The 20577-nt window shown below is 42.8% G+C and overlaps 1 protein-coding gene across 1 annotated transcript in view; it reads right to left on the minus strand.

The window, feature by feature from the left end:
• Positions 1-20577, minus strand: part of SCN8A (sodium voltage-gated channel alpha subunit 8) — a 186059-nt gene that overhangs the window by 107157 nt on the left and 58325 nt on the right. The window contains exon 2 of the mRNA XM_036300192.1: positions 15497-15826. Coding sequence (XP_036156085.1) covers positions 15497-15772 — 276 coding nt within the window. The 5' untranslated portion in view covers positions 15773-15826. The remainder of the gene's footprint in view (positions 1-15496; positions 15827-20577) is intronic.

The following is a 20577-nucleotide window of genomic DNA, read 5'->3' on the forward strand; positions in this document are numbered from 1 at the left end:
TGACACCCTTCCTGCCCACATCCTGCTCAAGGAAGCCATACCTGGCAGGACAGCAGCACCATGCACCTGCTGCAGCGCTGAGCCAGCACGATGCTGCTCCCCGCCAGGGCACCTCTGAACCTCCTGCTCTTCCTCGCTGACCCTCCATATGTGTTTGCCTTTGAACTTCTTCCCGTTTACCCTCTCAGGGTGCACAGACTGCAGCTGCTCTAGTGCAGAGCAAAATACAGGTTTATTATCTAAGCGTATCGACCCCTCGATTCACTGTATTCATATTCTAGAATCTGTTCTCATTCTCCTCTCTTGGTCAAAGCAGCAGAGCAGAGTGGTTTAGAGGCTTTGAGGCCACAAGCCCTGGATTCAAGACCCAGCTTTGTTACTTATTAGCTATTACGATTTCAGGCAGCTTATGTTGCTACAGTTCAGATATCTCATTGATAAAATAGGGAGAATGACTGAAAGTGTCTACTTTAACAGGATGTTACAAGGAGTAAATGAAATCCACAGAAAGTCCTTAATACAGTCCTAGCACAGACTCAGCATTCAATAAATGCTGTGATTCCGATGGTGCCACTGTTATCACCGACGACTGCCACCCCTCCACGCCTCCTGACCTTTGGCTCCAAACGCAGCGTGCCCTTTAGGACGGTCTGAGGGCGAACAGTCACACTGCGTAGTATTCACACGCTTCACATAAGCCAGCAGAACACTTGAGCATAGGCTAGACCCGTGGTCGGCAAACCGCGGCTCTCAAGCCACACGCGGCTCTTTGGCCCCTTGAGTGTGGCTCTTCCTAAGCCTTAGGAGTAACCTAATTAAGTTAATAACAATGTGCCTACCTATATAGTTTAAGTTTAAAAAATTTGGCTCTCAAAAGAAATTTCAATCGTTGTACTGTTGATGTTTGGCTCTGTTGACTAATGAGTTTGCCGACCACTGGGCTAGACCAAGACTCCAGAGTCACTGGGACATACCTATATACCTACACTGGCTCAAAATGGGCCCCAAAGGTTATTTCAGACCCGAGAACTATGAAGTGGGAGAAAATAAAATCTGCTTAGAATGCACAAAGTGGGATCCAACCTGCCTCTCCAGCTTTATCTTCTGTCTTAACCAAACTATACCCCATGCTCCAGTCACAACCGAATTCACTATTTGAATGATTTGACTTTTCGTGCTTTTCTGCCTTTGCATGTACTGTTGTTTATACCTGAACTACTCTTCGTTCTCTTCTCCAACAAGTGAATTTATTTTTTACCAGACTTTAATACTTTAAGGTCCAGCTCAAATGTCACCTCCACTCTGAAGATGGCCCTGTTCAGCTCTCTCCAACAGAACTATCCTTCCTTACTGTGTGTCCCCACAACATTTTGTACTTACTTCTTTTAGATCAGTTTGCATAGTATCGTCATTTTTTTGTTTACATATCAGTATCTCTCACTGAACCCTGAGATCCGTAAAGGCAATGGTATATCTTCTAACTACTGTGACTTTCTCAGCTTAGCAAGCAGAGTATGTAATATGATGCCCATCTGGCCCAAGGTAGACAGTTCAGATATGTTTGTGGAATGTATGAATGAATTTCTGGACATGAGAAAATTATATAGCTACAATCAACTTACTTATAACTACATGCAACTTTCTGCTAAGTATATAATTAAAACTATGTTATCACCTTTTCTATCCTTCATCAAATTATCAAATGAATGTAAAAATACTCAACTCTTTCCATAATAAAAACTCATTAATTTTAGTTAAAGAAGTCTTTTAGTCTTTTCTATGTCTTCGATAACACGCTAAAGATATGATATGAAACAAATAAACTAAAACAAAACAAAACACCATGCTAACTCATATTGAGGCTGTGCAAAATGATGAAGATTATCTAAAAACGACAGAACACAAAAAATAATTCTGCAATATACTCTAATAAAAACAACATGGTATGTAGAAGGCGCATGAGTATTAAATGCACACATCCCTGACACTGAAAGCTGGCTCTACCACACATTAGTTGAGGGAATTTGAACAAGTAAATGAACATTTCAGAGCCATAATTTTTTTCTTGTAAAAATGTGCAACATTGTACTGAGAGCTCCCTAATATTAGTGATCCTCAAGGACTGCAGAAAGTTGGGGTGTCAATGATATCTAGAATTTGGGTGGTATCAACTAAAATAGCAGATGCAAGTAGATAAGTGGGTTTGGGTAGAGAAAACGAGTCAGTTTTGAACACAGTGAGTTACCTGCGGGAAATCCAGTTAGAGATGCCTGGCAATGTGTTGAATATTTAAGGAGTGTTCTAGGCTAAAGATACAGATTCAAGAGTATTGAGAGAATGGATGAGGTCACCCAGGGAGAGAGAGTGTGCCAAATGAGAGGAACATAAGCCAAGGAATGAACCCCAGGGAATATTAACATTTAAGAGAAAGGAGAAGAAAATGAAAGAGAAAGAGAAGGAATAGTCCAAGATATAAGGAGAATTAGGCCAAGGAAGCGAAGAGCTGCAGGAATCATAGAGTAATAAATGCTCTCAAACACAGAGGTTCAGTGAGATACTAATAAGAACTGAAAAAATGCCTGTTAGATTTGTCAACTTGAAATCATAGAAGATCTTATCATGGGAATGTCAGTAGAGAGGTAAGGTTGCAGAGCCAGGCTGCAAGAATGGAGGACTGGGAGGAAGATGTGCAGGTGGTGATGGTGAATAAAGGCTGCCCTTTAAAAGTTTCAATGGCATGAAAAGAGAGATTAGGTTAGTTAGGGACCTGAGGTCAAGAGAGGGTTCATTAGGATGGGAGATATGTTGAATATGTTTACAAGCTGAGGGCTTGTAAACCTATATGTAACTAATGTAAACATATATGTAACTAATAATGTAACTAATATGAGAGGGAAAGATTGAAAGTGCAGAAAAGAGAGGGGACAACTGAGAGAGTGAAGTTCTAGAGATTCAGGTCAAAGGCACAGGGATTGATCTTGATGGTAGATGGGATACCTCATTCTCTGAAACTGAAGGAATCTCTTATTCAAACTTAATTCAATAGACCATACTTTGTTACTTCAACAAAGTGTCTGGAAGAGGAGTGCTTCTTCAGAGCCTGTATCAAAAATTCTGCTAGAATCAGAGTTGGCAAAAACTGTCATATAATGGGGCAATCCTAACGTTACATGTGTCAAACAGGATTACATGAGCTGAAACCGGTTTGGCTCAGTGGATAGAGCGTCGGCCTGCGGACTGAGAGGTCCCAGGTTCGATTCCGGTCAAGGGCATGTACCTGGGTTGCGGGCATATCCCCAGTGGGAGATGTGCAGGAGGCAGCTGATCGATGATTCTCTCTCATCGATGTTTCTAACTCTCTATCTCTCTCCTTTCCTCTCTGTAAAAAATCAATAAAATATATTTAAAAAAAAAACAAAACAAAAAAAAACAGGATTACATGTAAAGAATTTTAAAACTAATGTGAATTTGGAAACAATTAGTAAGATAAGCATTCCTTTGTACAATGACAATGGAGTCTTACTCTCCTTGATTAAAAAAGAACTTTAAAATATGGTTAATTTAAAATATTATCAGAACATTTCTCTTAGCAATATTTTTTTTCTAAGATATCTTGTGGGAAGCTGCCTATTGTCTTCACTAGCAGAGAGGTGTGGACAAGGAACCGGGAAGGCTGGTGATCCTTGAATCCCTTGCAAAGGTCAGGGCTGTGCACCCACTGTTAGTCCAGACAATGATAGCTGAAGCAACTTCCCCATTTACTATTATGTAAATCCTTGCTGATGGGCTAGTCTGCCTATTACTGGAAATTGCCTGCCTAAGGGCTATGGCTGTATCCCAAACCAATAAAAGGTTGGCGAGGCATGAGCACCAGTGGAAGTCCTTCCCCTTGAGTTGGACTCGCCTGCCTGGCCCCCCAGTATTTCCAAATTATCTCTTGTCTCTTCTCTTTGATTTGTGTGCGGCTCCTCTTCCAGATCCTGAACCCTGAACCACGCGGGACGTGGGGGGAACAAACATTACACAATATCTATTCAGACAAGGGGAACAAATGAAAAAAATAAACAAGTGGGACTACATCAAACTAAAAAGTTTTTGCATAGCAAAGGAAACCATCAACAAAATGAAAAGACAACCTACTGAATGGAAAAGGATAGTCACCAATGATATATCTCATAAGGGATAATATCCAAATTTATAAAGAACTCATAAAACTCAACACAAAAAAACAAACAATCCAATTAAAAAGTGGGCAGGGGACTTGAACATACACTTCTCCAAAGAAGACATACAGAAGGCCAATAGCCATATGAAAAGATGCTCAAAGTCACAAATCATCAGAGAAATGCAAATTGAAACCACATGAGATAACACCTCACACCTGTCAGAATGGCTATCCTGAAGTTGTAATATGCAAATGGTTGTTATGTAATCACCGACCTGGTAACAACCAGATCACAGATCAGCAGGAGGGTGGGGCAGCAAGGTACAAGCTGGCAGTGGAGAGCTACAGGAGGGGGCAGGGCAGCAAGCTATGGGGGGCGGGGGCAGGGCAGAGGGGGGCTAGGGGAGCTACAGGAGGGCAGCAGCAAGCTACTGGCGCATGGATTCGTGCACAGGGCTACTAGTCATTAATAACAAACAACAAGCGTTGGCAAGAATATGGAGAAAAGGGAACCCTCATGCATTTTTGGTGGGAATGCAGATTGGAGCAGCCACTATGGAAAACAGTAGGGAGGTTCCTCAAAAAATTAAAAATGGAATGACGTTAACAACTCAGCAATCCCCTTCTGGGTATATATCTGAGAAACCCAAAACACTGATTTGGAAGAATATATGTACTCCTGTCTTCATTGCAGCATTATTTACAATAGCCAAGATCTAAAAGCAACCCAAGCGATGAGTGGATAAAAAAGCTGTGGTACATATATACAATGGAATATCAGTAGGCCATAAAGAAGGTGAAATCTTACCATCTGTGGCAGCATGGATGGACCTAGAGAATATTATGCTAAGCGAAATAAGTCAGTCAGATAGAAACAAATACCATATGATTTCACTTATACCTGGAATCTAAAGAATAAAACAAACAAAATAAAAAGACTCATAGATACAGAGAAAAGACTCGATGGCTGCCAGAGGGGAGGAGGGTAGCAGGACTGGGTGAAAAAGGTGAGGGGATTAAGAATTACAAATTGCTAATTACAAAATAGTCACAGCATAAGGAATACAGGCAATAATATCATAATAACTGTGTATGGTACCAGGTGGGTACTGGAAATATTGGAGGGAACACTTTGGAAAGTTCCAACCACTATGCTATACACATGAAAACGAATCTATAATAATAAAAGCATAATATGCTAATTAGACAGGACATCCTTCCTGATGACCTTTCGGATGAAGCTGGGGCTGTGAGGGCTGAGGCAGAGGCAGCCGCCGCTGCGGCCAGGGGCCGAGCCCCTTGCACAAATTTCATGCATCGGGCCTCTAGTACAAAATTATACTGAATGTAAACTGTAATTAAAAAATAAAATTTAAATTAAAAAGTATTGTCAGAAGATGATCAATATCACTGTAGTCTTTAAACATCCTCCAACATTTAAATGATTATTATTAAATAACCCATTGAATAGGTCAGTTCTCAGAGTAAGGTTCCATAACTCACACCCTGCAGAAGCCATCATAGACTAATTCCTAAAATTACCAATCAGTGGAATGTTAGGACTGAGGTGATTAGCTAATAACACACATCCTAAAATTCAAGCAACAGTTGTCTCATACACTGTAGCTCAGAATTTTGGAATCACAGCTTAGTACTTATACAAAGACAAGAAACCCAGAAGTTCTTTTCTGGAGAAAATTATAGGTTTATCTGCAGGAACCCCTATAGCTCACACTGATGCAGAAATGTATTGAACTAAAAATCCAAGATGGGCAAACTCTCAACAGAGTGACAATACTGGTTTTTAAACAACTCAGAATATCTGCATTATAGGTCCCTTTTAAAGCTTATGATTTAGTACCAGCTTAAAGTCTAATTAAGACACTAATGTCTGAGTAATCATGTAGCCTTTGGTTACTCTGGATTCTCCAAGTTTAGTCTCCGTACCAAGTCAGAGCACCACAAACTAAAGTACCTGGACCGTATTATCATCACCAATGCACTTATCATTATTCATAATGATGTTATTCCTTCACTTGTCTCCCAACAAAACTAAGTTCCAAGAGTGTATAGGACTTGTCTGGAATAGAGGCTGGGCCTACAGAAAATGCTCATTAACAATTTATCAAATGGATGACTGAATGCTCAACTCTCCTTTATCCTCCACAATAACAAAATACTTGACTACCCCTTCCCCTAACTTTACACTTCCATCACTTTAGTTCAGACCCTCATTACTCCATGTTTGGTCTCTCTGCCCCAGTTCTCTTTTCGTCTGGTCCATCCTGCATACCCCTGCCACGCCCACCTCCCTAAAACACGGCTTTGTTCACATGTCCTTACTACCATTCAAAAACCTTCAGTAGCTCCCGACTGCTTATCAAGTAGACACCAAACTTCTTAGTCTACCACTGTAAGTCCTCTGTGATTTGGCTCCAGCTCTCCCTTCCCAGCGTTGTCTCCCATTGCTCCTCAGTCACTTCCCCACATTCCAATCAAATCACACGACTCAGCTTTTCCTTAATTGTCCTATGTCCTGTCTCTGAGCCTTTGTTCATACTGTTCTTTGTGCTGGAGTGTTGCCATCTACCCCTCTTTCCTAAAATCCAAGGTGTATTTCAAATAGCACTCTTACTATGAAGTAAGTAAGGCCCGTTCTGGGGTCCCTCTGTCAAAAGTGGTATCACATTATACATTCCCATGTTTTAAGTTAATTAATCGTAAAGAATTGACTTTATTAATCTCCCCCCATAACAACCTAATGCCCCCAATGCCTCACATATAGGAAGTACTCAAGAAGTATTTGTTAAATAAATGGGTCATATTCTATTATGAGGCAACCCAAGCCACTATATATTCCATGCCAGCTTCTCTCATTTCCTTTATAGTCAGTTATGATAGCTCATACAGCCAAGAAAAAAACAAAATACTTAATACAGGTAGACACAACAGGACAACTTGTTTAATACACACGTGATACCAATAAATCAGGTATCAATTCAAGCACTAGATAGAGGCTGTTACCCAATGCCTCTTATAAAGTCTCTTCGAGTTCTAAGGTTCTACAAGAGGCATGTTAAGACTGCTAACACTTAACAATAGTTATCTAGCCCTCTGAAAAATACCCACAAAACATCAGGAAACCTATTTCCTGATCTACTTCCTGAGACCCTAAAGGAAACTAATTCTTTGGGAAAGGAAAATATATATTGGTAATTGTCTTTTTTCCTCCTAGAGTTCATTTTTGCAGATGGAAAATTTTTTCATTATAATGTTACCTTTTTTATTCAAAGCATTTAGAAAAGCAGTGTTTTCATATGCATTGTTTCATAATATTAATTAATTCATTCAACAAATAATGACTGAACACTTACTATAGGGCAGACACTGCTCTGGCTGAAGAAAATATAAGAGGATGAATAGTTAATAAATAAATTAAGTGATTATACACCAATGGAGAAAAATGAAGCAGTGTTCAGGCAATAGGCTATTTCATCTCATTTTTTTAAAATATATTTTTACTAGAGGCCCAGTGCATGGATTCATGCACTGATGGGGTCCCTCAGCCTGGCCTGTGCCCTCTCACAATCCAGGACCCCTTGGGGGATGTCAGACTGCCAGTTTCAGCCCAATCCCTGGCCTGGGGGGGTCAAGCCGAAACCGGCAGTCCAATATGCCCCGAGGAATGTAGTAGTGCATGAAGCGCAGGTGGCCAGGGAGGAGCCCGAGCCCAGGCCTGGCACCACACCGCTCCCGCTCGTCCCGGCCCCTCTGCACCTGCGGACACCACTCCACTCAGTAGCGCTGCCACGGAGGCGGGAGAGGCTGCGCCACTGCAGCTGCGCTTGCCAGCCGTGAGCCTGGTGTCTGGCATCTGTCGGTCAGCTGAGCAGCACTCCCCCCGTGGGAGCACACTGACCACCAAGGGGCAGCTCCTGCGTTGAGCGTCTGCCCCCAATGGTCAGTGCGCATCATAGCAACTGGTCGTTCAGTCAACCAGTTGCTTAGGCTTTTATATATATAGACTGATTTCAGAGTGGAAGGGAGAGAGATGGGAACATCAATGATGAGAGAGAATCACTGATTGGCTGCCTCCTACATGCCCCCCACTGGGGATTGAGCCCTCAACTCAGGCATATGCCCTTGACTGGAATTGAACCTGGGACCCTTCAGAATGCAGACCGAAGCTCTATCCACCAGCTAGGGCTAGGGTGTTTCACTTTAGATAGGGTAGTCAAGAAATGATCTTCACAACACCCTCTACCAGTAAGTAAGATATTAGCTAGTACCATAATCTTTATTTTCTAGGTTTGGGGAACGGAGACTCTGAATAGTTAAGTGACAAGCCCAAGATCACCTACAATTAGATCCACATCTAATGGGATCAGAAACAAGATTTCACAACTTTTGGTCTAATTTGCTAAGGCTATAATAGAGGACTCTGACTTCGGAATGTTTAGTTAAATTCCTTTCCCTAGATAATGCTACTTGGAGGGCGGAACAGAACCCCAAACAGGAGCATCACTAATCCACCACCCTGAGAATGACATGCCTTCCATCCGCTCACAAATATTTGCCTCACTTTGATTTGGTGAATAAAATAAGGAAAACACTATTTTATTTTCTTATATTGTTGCAAAAAATTTAACAAAATAAAACAAAGTTTTAATATATGTCGTTTTTATTTAAAACAGAAAGCAGCATCTAGGTTTAATGTGTAAAAGTAGACAAGGCAACACCTCATTAGCAACACTTCAGATCACACCTAGTGAATGTAAACTCTCCTTTAACAGCCTGTCTCTGCTCAGCCTGTTAAAAGTGTGTGAAAAAAAGAATCTGCAAGGATTTTCTGCCAGAAGCTCATGGGACACACACGCTCTCTCTATCTCTATCTCTCCCCCCCCCATCACTAGAGTTCTTCACGTGGGAAGCTGATGACTCTAATATCAGTGATGTACGGAGGAAAATGTAAGGAACAAGGTGCCCTGCCACACCTAACCTGAGTTAAACCTAAAACCCTACCAAAGACAGGGCCGAAGATCTTAATGTGTTATAGAAACTCAGAAGGAAGAGAAGTCAGTTCCGGTGTAGGAGAATCAAGTTAGGCTGTAAGAAGAAGAGGCCTCAGGTCTGGACCTAGACGAATGGGTAGTGTTAAAAGGTAAAATTAGCCTGGCCCATGTGGCTCCGTGGTTGAGTGTCAGCCCGTGAACCAGGAGGTCACGGTTCAATTCTGGTCAGGGTTTCTGGCTTGATCCCCAGTCGGGGGCGTGCAGGAGGCAGCCGATCAATGTTTCTCTCTCATCGATGTTTCTTTATCTCTATCCCTCTCCCTTTCTCTTTCTAAAATCAATAAAAATACATTTTTTTAATTTAAAAAAAGGTGAAGTTAAAGTACAGAGTACTTTCCAAGAGGAGGAGATAGAAGCTAGAAAACAGGGGACACTAAGGAAACCACTTAGGAGTTTGCTACTGCTACAACATGTGATAGGCATAAGTGTGAAACGCAATTAGAGAGATACAGACAGGTCCAACTACATCTTGCATATATTATAGATAAAAAAATTGAAGGCCAGAGAATTTGAGTGATTTGACTAAGGGCAAACAAGAGGCAAAGGTAGAACTGAAACGAAGGTTTTTATTTTCCTAGTTAGGTGTTCTTTTCACTAAACCATCCTGCTGGTAGGCTAGGCAGTGGTCGGCAAACTGTGGCTCGTGAGCCACATGCGGCTCTTTGGCCCCTTGAGTGTGGCTCTTCCATAGAATACCACGTGTGGGTGCGCGTGGGCCACAAAGTTTCAATCGCACTGTACATGCGCACCCACACGTGGTATTTTGTGGAAGAGCCACACTCAAGGAGCCAAAGAGCCGCATGTGGCTCACGAGCGGCAGTTTGCCGACCACTGGTAGGGGACTGGCACATGTGGGAGATAACCTTCCTTTAAATAGCAGGACTCTGTGGAGAGGTTAAGTAAATTGCCTCCAGATTACATATCCAGCTGAACAGCTGTGGCGGTACTGATGCTGAGCCCATGTCTGTGGAACACCTTGTCTACGGCTGCTAGGCTACTCGGAGCCCCTTCACTTGAGAAGATACAATACTGGAGCTGAAACGAATGCCATCCTTTCCCTCAGAAGCACTGCACTTCTTAGGACCCATCCGAAGAAGGGTCCATAAACCACGGGGATTATCAGGGATGTGAATGAAAAAGCAGGGTTTTTGTGTTTGTTTTTTTTGTCTCTATATTTGCCTATCTAGCTTCAGAACAGAGCCAGCTGAATCTGAGGACCAATTAATGAAAAATTAGAAACGCAGGGAACTAGAAATATGTTGTAATGAACTAAGAGTTAGGAGGTATGGGTTCTAGTCCTCTCTCTATGACTAATGATGATGTTGGCTTTTATTTTTCCCCCTAAGTATTTTTAATTGATTTTGAGAGAGAGAGAGAGAGAGAGAGAGAGAGAGAGAGAGAGAGAGAGAGAGAGAGAGAAGAAGAAGAAGAAGAAGAAGAAGAAGAAGAAGAAGAAGAAGGAGGAGGGGGAGGGGGAGGGGGAGGGGGAGGAGGAGGAGGAGGAGGGGGAGGGGAGGGGAGGGGAGGGGAGGGGAGGGGAGGGAGGGAGGGAGGGAGGGAGGGAGGGAGGGAGGAAAAAAACAAAACATTGATGTGAGAGTGAAACACTGATCAGCTAACTCCTGCACGTCCCCTGTCGGGGATCGAGCCTGCAATCCAGGCATATACCGACTGGGAATTGATCCCACAATTAATCCCACAATGCTCAACCAACTGAGCCACACTGCCAGGGCTGGTGGGTTGGCTTCTAACAAAGTACTTTACACCTCATTACATTTATAAAATGAGGAGGCTAAATGAGAGGATCTCTAAGGCTACTATGATATAATTTTCTATGATTCTAGGTAGCCTTCAATTTGCAGGAAAAGGCAGACATGAAAAGTAGAAGGTAAAATGAGCTTTGGGAAACCACATTGCCCTATTTAAAGGCTCAGTCAATTCTATAATTTGGATTTTTGTTTATAGGACTTTTTTTAAGTTGAACTTATTGAGGTTAATAAAATTATATAGGTTCCAGGTGCACAATTCCACAACACAGCATCTGTACAATGTATTATGTGTTCACCACCCCAAGTCAAGTTTCCTTCATCACCATTTATCCCCACTTTACCCCCCTCCACCTCCCCGTATCTCCACCCCCCAGGACTTTCTTATAAGAGGACATACCAAATTAAACAAAAAGATTACACAAATCAATGACCAGTTTTAAGAAATAGGAAGAGGGGTAGGAGCCTACCCTGAAGGCGTTCTTTCAACTTATCCGCAGACATTCTTGCTGCCTTAAGACAGTTATTAGAAATATATGTGGCCATTTAAGATTCAACAAGTTATTATTAAGCACTGGAGAGTATTTTTTGTAGCGAACACAGAGACACACTTCAAGCAATACAGAAAAAGTCCTTGATTTGATTCTCTATAAAAGTGAGGGAAGAGAAATCATTGAGAATTTACACTGATAAAACTTAAGATTCCATATTATGAAAGAAGAGAAAACAAATAACAAAATTAAGACTTCAGCAGGCGTAACAAAATAGCAGAGAGAAAACAAACAAACAAACAAAAAGGCATTCAGGAGAGTTCAAGTTCCTTGAAACACCTACTTGTTTTTGCTTGTACATATATAAAGAAACTCTGGAAGATACTACTAACAGTGGTTACCTGCTCAGGGAGACAGGAAGTGAGCAGAGAGAGTAAGGTGTTAAAAGGAGACTTTTTACTGAATACCTTTTGTAAGAATATCTTTTTACTGAATTTTTAACCATGTAAATATATTACCAATTTTAAAAATTAAATAAATAAAAGTTTCAAGTGCTCCTCAAATTCCATTATTTACAGGCAACAGTTGTAAAACAAGAAAGCCAAAGAAAGGAGACATTAGAACAAGGTGCCAAGAGGCAAAGAAAATGTTGTAGCATTGGGAGGTCTGAGGCAATCCAAAGAGAGGACGATCCAGGTTTTTTTCAAGAATCAGAAGGGAAGTGAGTTGAAATGCAACGTGGACAATACTGTTGAGGACGCCAAGAAGCAGATGACAGCTCAAACCAGCACCAGCTGGTACAAGAGTATCCTGAAAATGTGATATACGAATTTTAAGGCTCTGTGTGCCTGGACAGTGTGAAATCCACAATGGGAGGAAACCAGGGCTTTACTAATAGAGAAGTAGCTTTCTTTCACCCTTAAAATAAAGAGGGAAGAAAATAAGAAACAAGTTTCTATAAGAGTAACAAAAACTATTAATTAATTTGAAAAGATAAAGAAATCCACTCACATCATTTAGCAAAGAAAAGAAATTCTATTTTGCAAGAATTATTTAAGGCAGTTCTGGAAAAACTATAGAACGGAACGTCCTCTTAAAGTCATTTCTAACCTCAAGATTTTTTTATTTTGGTTTAATCCCCAGTGTGCTTCCTTGTAGGGGAGGCTTTGCTAATTTGACGTAGTGAAAGGCCTAGTTAGTAAGAAGTAATGCCAGTGAAAATTTGGAAGTAAGCTTTAGCAAACTTATCTTTAATCAACTGAAAAATCCTTTACTTAAAAGTATAATTAAAACTTCTGAAGTGCTACTAATGTTCTTTCTTGTCATGGGTGTTACTTTGTTTGCTTTATAATAATCATTAAATTAGGTACTTACGAACCTTTCTGCATGGTGGCATAGTATGGTGGTATGGTTCACAATTATTTTTAAAGGATTTCAAAAATAACAACACAACAGTTAAAGCTATTCTTTCCACGAACTATTTACCCATATGGTGAAACCAAAGGCTGAAGTCAGACTGTCTATCACGAAAGCCAGTCCCTCGTGGAACATTATCAGTATCTGGCGTACCTAAGGAATGATACTGACCAGGGCCAGAAACCCACCCACTTTGGCTCCTCTCCCCCAGGCCAGGGCCGCTGAAGTCTGAGACATTAGATATTGTCTATGGGGCAGGAATCACGGGGAAGGCATGAAAAGGAACACTAGGGCTCTGACAGCAAATAGCTCTATATGTTTTTCATATATTAATTCAGGTTCAAAAAAGAAAACTTAATTTGTATATGAGTTAGAAAAATAAAGAATTCAAATAAAAGTAAAGAGGTTTTAGCCATCTGAAAGGCAAGGGTCCAACGGGCTTTACCTGTCTGCTTATGGCTACGAGTACTTTCTGAAAAAGTTACACCAACTGGCCAAACTTATTTAAGTAGGCACAACCTGAATCCTGCAAGTTATCATTCATTTATAGTTCTAATAAGGACATGGATGCAAGTGTAGGAAAGAGGAAGGAAATATATTTCAAAACTTTACGACTAAAGTATTTTTCTAAAAACAGTCGAAGTTTCTATGCTCCCTTATTCACTCACCCAGAAAGTAAGTGTGCCTCCTCTCTCATCCACGTACCCCTACTTGCAAAGGCCCATGTAAAAAAGTTAAACTTCAAAAAAGAGAAGAGTAAATGGGGAAATTGATGACAGTTTATGAAAACTGCTTAGGTCCAGAACTTGGTATCTGAAAAAAAAATCCTTAAAAATTATGTCCAACTTCTCAGTTTCTGGATGAGAAAATTTAGGTCTATAGATGTGCAGTGACTCGCTAAAGGGCATGAATTAGTTTTGAGAAGTTTGTTTCTTCACTTATTACTTTCTTTTCCCATAAATTACTTTGTAGTTTGAAAAATACATATACTAAAAAAAGAAAAACAGAAATAATAAGCATGGTAAATTATGGTAGAGTCAGGATTTATTACGTCCAGTCTACTGTTCTCTATATTATGTTGTGTGCCTTACACTTTCTAAATTTCCCAGTGGAAGATATAAGCTACTGGTTCCACTTTTTCCTATTAGGTAGGACCATTTTGTGTAGAGAGTATCTTAAATGCTTTTGCCATCCTGAACTAAAAGTGCTTCCATAAGTATAACTAAGTCAAGAGATCTATTGGCCTCGTCTTACTTCTGTCCCATAATTAAGCCAAAGAAAGGGAAATTTCTTCTAAAATGGAAATACTAAAAGGAGATTTAATTAAAGGCAGTTTTGTTAATAAAGGCAGTTTAGTTAAGCTTTATATTTATAAAAATATAATTACACAACCCCCCCTCCCGAATCTGGAAAAACGATTGATTTAATTACTTAAATGACATCTGTTAAAAGAGGGATCCCCTAAAATGGTATCCAATGTTAGTCCTCACTGTTCAATGGCTAATTGCTTGGCTGGTGGATTATCTGGGGGGCTCTGCTTCTCTACTTGTTGCCTTGTTTTGTAAGTTAATCATGAGGAAGAAACCCAAGGTTTGGTCGATTATTTGTTAGGGAGTTTTGAAATTCGACCAAGTGAAGATTGGTATTTCTTTCACCCATGCTCCTTACTAGCAGGAATAACAGGATAGACTCTAATGCAAGAATCAGTGCTCGCTCAACCCAGACAACTGTGTAACAAGGCCAAAGACCCAGAGTCTCTCCTCACTGACCCAGTTTGGCTTCCTCTATTCTATTCCTGTGCCCAGTAGCAATGCTTCAATGTAAAAAATAGAGCTGGTAAGAGTACAAATCTATCATCTCCACTGTATTAACAGGCTCTGTTAATGTCACAATACCAACACCAACCTTATTTTTATTTATTTTTTGCTAATCCTCAGCTGAGAATATTTTTTCCACTGATTTTTAGAGAGAGTAGGAGGGAGGGAGGGAAGAAGGGAAGGAAGATAGAGATAGAGATAGAGATATATATAGAGAGATAGAGATAGAGATAGAGAGAGAGAGAGAAACATTGATGTGAAAAAAACACATTGATTAGTTGCCTCCTGCACACGCCCGGCCATGGATCAAACCTGCAACCCAGGTCCATGCCCTTGATTGGGAATCGAACTTGAGACCCTTTAGTGCACACCAACGCTCTGACCATCGAGCAACACTGGCTAGGGCCATCTTTATATTTAAAGATAGAATTTTGAATGTGAGTGTGAGATTCTTTAGGGCTATACCATCTTTTACTATGTCATCTTTCTTGGACTCTATTAAATACTTCCATTCCATTTATGTCCTCTTCTTCTAATCTGGGCAGGAGCCAAAAAACATAAGTCTTATTAAGAGAGTTCAGAAGTGCCACAGCCCACAAATGACCCTTAGCAGCAATTAAACTGAAAAATAATCCCCATGAGCCAGAACTGCAACGAAAGGTTAACTACTTATCCAAACTTTGGCAAAGAGGCAGCTCTTCCTCCCGTTTGCCCCAAGCCTGCGAGGAAAGGGGAATGTGAAGCTGTCCCTCCACCTCCTGCCACTCACTTTCTGCGTCAAATAGTATGGGTCAAAGTCCTCCAGGGGAACAGCGACCAGGCCTTGTGGGATGTCCCCATAGATGAAAGGCAAACTCTTCCCGGCTTCCAGGTCACTGTTGGGCTTGGGCTTGCTGTCCTCATCGTCGTCCCGGTGGCTGCCATCTCCCTTTGGTGGTTTCTTAAGCTTGCTCTCGGCAATGCGCCTCTCGATGTTTGCCAGAGACTCGGGGGTGAAAGGCTTGAAACTATCAGGGCCTGGTGGTGCGAGCAGCCGCCCTGCCATCTTCTCATCCTGCAGCAGCTTCGTTAGTTATGCTGCGTCCAGGACAGGCCAGCTCTGGAAGGAAAAGCAACACAGACAGCATTAATCAATCACTGCTCGGAAAGGAGGCCAGCCTAAACCGTCTCACTCAGCCTGTACCCACAACCTCTGCACCACATCGTTTCTTCCATGACATGGTTACACTTCTCTTCAGAAAAATCTGTGGCGTGAATGGATTAGGTCATGTCATAGCCACCCCTCAGGGAAATGATCAGCTAGAAGATCAAAAGATGGGAGTTTCCTGAATGCTGGTATTTATTATTCACTTAAGATGCAACTCATTGCCCTAACTGGTCTGGCTCAGTGGATAGAGCATCGGCCTGCAGACTGAAGGGTCCCAGGTTTGATTCCGGTCAGGGGCATGTATCTTGATTGCAGGCACATTCCCAGTGGGGGGGGGGGGGGTGTGCTGGAGGCAGCTGATCGATGTTTCTCTCTCATCGATGTTTCTGACTCTCTGTCCCTCTCCCTTCCTGTCAAAAATCAATAAAATATATTAAAAAAAAAAAAGATGCAACTCATTGTTAGGAACCACATACAACTACTGCACAGAAATAAATTCCAGCCCTGACCGGTTTGGCTCAGTGGATAGAGCGTCGGCCTAAGGACTGAAGGGTCCTGGGTTCGATTCCGCTCAAGGGCATGTACCTTGGTTGCAGGCACATTCCCAGTGGGGAGTGTGCTGGAGGCAGCTGATCGATGTTTCTCTCTCATCGATGTTTCTGACTCTCTGTCCCTCTCCCTTCCTCTCTGTCAAAAATCAATAAAATACATTTTTTTAAAAAAGTAAATAAATAAATTCCATATCCTCAAGGAACTTTTATTCTAAACTAATAAGGCACATTTAATGTCACCCAGGCATATGTGTTAGCTTTGGACAAGTCACCTTCCTTTTCTGGAACTCCATTTCCCAAAGAAATACTATAACTTCCAAGGACAACACAAGGGTAAATTGTCAGTCTTTCCAGCTTCTGAAAACACTAAACCTTTCAAAACTTTGGAGGCACAAAATATAGAAAAAAATAGTTCCATCTGCGTTGGCTCTTCTGTTTCAAGGTATTTTTCAATTCACCAAGTTGTGTAAAATCCATCCAGTATAAAAGCTCAGAAGTACCTTCTTTGATGACCAAGCTCCTGCCAGGGACAAACGCAAAACACTTTCCTCTGTGGAGAGGGCAGACACTGCTCTCCGCACCCCCCACACAGCAGCAAGGAAAAGCAGATGGGAGAGGCATTTTAGAGGACTTCCTGATGCAGCAGCATTGCAGCCCTGCAGGGTGAATGACAGCAGAAACGCCTGCGTGCAACCCGAGAGGGGTTCAAAGCAGGAAGGACGGAAGAGAGAACAGAGTAACAAACCACAATTCCCTTCTGAAAAGAAAAACTGAGGTAGTGCCAAAACAGAGCCAATGATTTCGAAGCATGGTATTTGAAAGCAATTTCCATTTCCATTTACACAGGTTTATGTAAATCCATGCCTTGAGACAAAGGACTCCCTGATGTCAAAAGGGACACAGTGTTTGGTGACTGTCACAAAAGGACACTGGCAGGTGAGCCTAACCCTGAAAGCTTTAGGGTGTCACTGGCAGTTCATCGGGTGCTCCTGGCGCTGCTCTTCCTGTAGTTCGGTGAGCCCCACAAAGACAACCTGAGGTTTTTATTTTTAAAGCTAGAGGTTGTTCTTTCCCTCCTCCTTAGCCCTCAGGGTCCACTTTAAGGCACCATCCATAAAACTCCAGGCTCCTCAGGAGAACAGTAGCAGAGTTAACTCTAAATAGTTTGGGAGTGAAATACCCAGGGGCTCCTTTTATAAGTACACCCGCAGAGGTCCCAGCTTTCTCTAGTGGTGTGATCGCTACGCGTTGCAAAGGCAGTAAGTAGTGTCCACATGCAGGCTGGTCGGCTCACTCACAGCACAGGACTAATGAGGCCAGAACCACAAGTTAGCCCCACGCAGACCTGTCAGCTTCTCGCTGTGCAAAAGAACACGGTTCCACAGGCGGTACGGTCAAATAGGTCGTTTGCACATATGAAACATGAAATTTTACAGCTTTGAGGGATTACAGATCCAGTCCATTTCATTTTACAGGTTAGGAAACTTGGGGACCTAAGAGGCTGGACAACCTGCCCAAAGACACAGGGCCAGGATAAAAATCACAACCAAAGAGCTCTGACTCCTCAACTCACACTCCTGCTATTATGACAAATACTAGAGGCCTGGTGCACAAGATTTGTGCACTGGAGGGGGGGGGTCCCTCAGCCCGTTCTGCACCCTCTCATAGTCCGGGACCCCTTGGGTGGTGTCTGCCTGCCGGCTTAGGCCCGATCCCAGAGGAATCGGGCCTAAGCCGACAGGCAGACATCCCTCTCACAGTCTGGGACTCTCATAGTCCAGGACCCCTCACTCCTTACCACCCGCCTGCAGTGGAGGTGGAAGAGGCTCCTGCCACTGCTGCTGTGCTCGCTAGCTGTGAGCCTGGCTTTTGGTTGAGCGGCACTCCCCCTGTGGGAGTGCACTGACCAGCAGGGGGCAGCTTCTGCATTGAGCGTCTGCCCCTCGTGGTCAGTGCACATCATAGCGACCGGTGGTTCCTCAGTTTGGTCGATTTGCATATGAGCCTTTTATTATATAGGATCAGTTATCTATCCTCCTATCCTACTCTAACTCCCAGTCTTCACAACAGGAAGCATCTGAGTCATCGAGTAAGTTACATGCAAAGGCCAATAGTTTTACTAATCCAAGACTTCATTTACAATGTTTTCCCCAACTTAGAATTCCTTCTTCTTCATCCATTTCCTCCTATCTATCCCTGAATAACCTCCCATAAATCCCCACTCCTCTACAGGGCCTTCCCACCAGCTCCAGCCTTTACTATTTTCCCCTTGTGAACTCCTAAAGCTTTATCATGATCTTAGCTAACATTTATCATGTACTTACTATGTTTTAGGCATTGGTCCAAGCACCTTGCTTGTATTAGTTCATTTAATCTCCAGAACAATATATGAGGTAGATATTATTAACTTACATGCTAGAAAATGACATAGTCAGAACTCAAAACATCCTGCTCACATTTGTTTTGGCTTTTAATTATTGTTGAATTGCACCATATAAATTTCCAGAGGTCATGGGTGGTATCTTAAACTTCTTTTGTATCCTTCCACAGAGAATTGGATTATGTCTGGAACCCAAAATTAGTCCAAATCCCTGGGACTCCATGGTTCCCATAGCCACACTCATTTTCAACTTTAAGTCTCCCTCAGTTCCGACTTAGAGGACAAATAATACTGCAAGGAAGTCACTGAAGATGCTGCCAAACTCTTGTGACCTGATATACACACCTGGGTTCTTCACAGGTAAAGTTGTCCAAGGCTAAGTCCTCTGCCTTTGCTTCCAGATCCTATTTCCTCCTGACTTCCCCAAGACCATGTTCCTTCAATTACCCCTGCTCTCTATGACATTCTCAGTCTTTCCTTTTCCTCTCCTACTTTTGTATCTTCTCCTTTAATCTTCACCCCCACCACCCACTCTCTCTTCGTTTGCCTTAAATGATCCTGGTTCTATCCACATCTGCAGTCTCCTCTTCCCCCACAACCTTTTCCTTCTCTAAGGGCCGGCCTTTTGCAATCTCTCTGATACACTTTCTTTCAGGGATCTCATCTACTCAAAATAATCTGTACGTGCGCGATTTTCAGATTCCTATCCAAAGAGCCCTGACTGTTCTTCTGAACCCCACAACTGCTGTCACCACTGGGCTTGACTGGTATTGGTCAGTAATTGAGCGTCAACCTATGAACCAGGAGGTCACGATTCAATTCCCGATCAGGGCACATGATCAGGTTGGGGACTTGACCTCTACGAGGTAGCTGATCAATGATTCTCTCTCATCATTGATGTTTCTATCTCTCTCTCCCACTCCCTTCCTCTCTGAAATAAATAAAAACATATAATCCTATCTAATAAAAGAGAAACATGGTAATTGGCGTACGACCGCTACCCTTCCCATTGGCTAATCAGGGCGATATGCAAATTAACTGCCAGCCAAGATGGCGGCCAGCAGCCAGGCAGCTTGAAACTAACATGAGGCTTGCTTGCTTCAGTGACGGAGGACTCCAACGTTCCCGGCCTGCCCCTGCAGGCCTCTGAGCTGCAAGCAACTATGTAACAAACATAGAAGCTAAACAAAACCCCAGAAACCTGCCGGGCTTCAGCCAGCAGGATCGCAACATTGTAAGCAAAGGCCAGAAACCTACTTTCAGCAGCGGAGGCCTAAGAGCTGGAGCCAAGCCTCAAAGCTAAAGCTGGCCCAGAATAAAAAAGAAAAAAAAAGAAAAAAAGGAGCGGTTGGGAGCTTCAGTCACCCCCAGCCTGAAAACAGCCCTCAGCTCCTCACCCAGACTGGCCAGGCACCCCAGTGGGGACCCCCACCCTGAAGGGTGTGTGACCAGCTGCAAACAGCCATCATCCCCTCACCCAGACTGGCCAGGCACCCCAGTGGGGACCCCCACCCTGAAGGGTGTGTGACCAGCTGCAAACAGCCATCATCCCCTCACCCAGGCTGGCCAGGCACCCCAGTGGGGACCCCCACCCTGAAGGATGTGTGACCAGCTGCAAACAGCCATCATCCCCTCACCCAGGCTGGCCAGGCACCCCAGTGGGGACCCCCACCCTGATCCAGGACACCCTTCAGGGCAAACCAGCCGGCACCCACCTGTGCACCAGGCCTCTACCCTATAGAGTAAAAGGGTAATATGCCTCCCAGCACCGG

This window comes from Myotis myotis, unplaced genomic scaffold (genome assembly GCF_014108235.1).
Source record: "Myotis myotis isolate mMyoMyo1 unplaced genomic scaffold, mMyoMyo1.p scaffold_m19_p_3, whole genome shotgun sequence".
Classification (NCBI taxonomy): Eukaryota; Metazoa; Chordata; class Mammalia; order Chiroptera; family Vespertilionidae; genus Myotis; species Myotis myotis.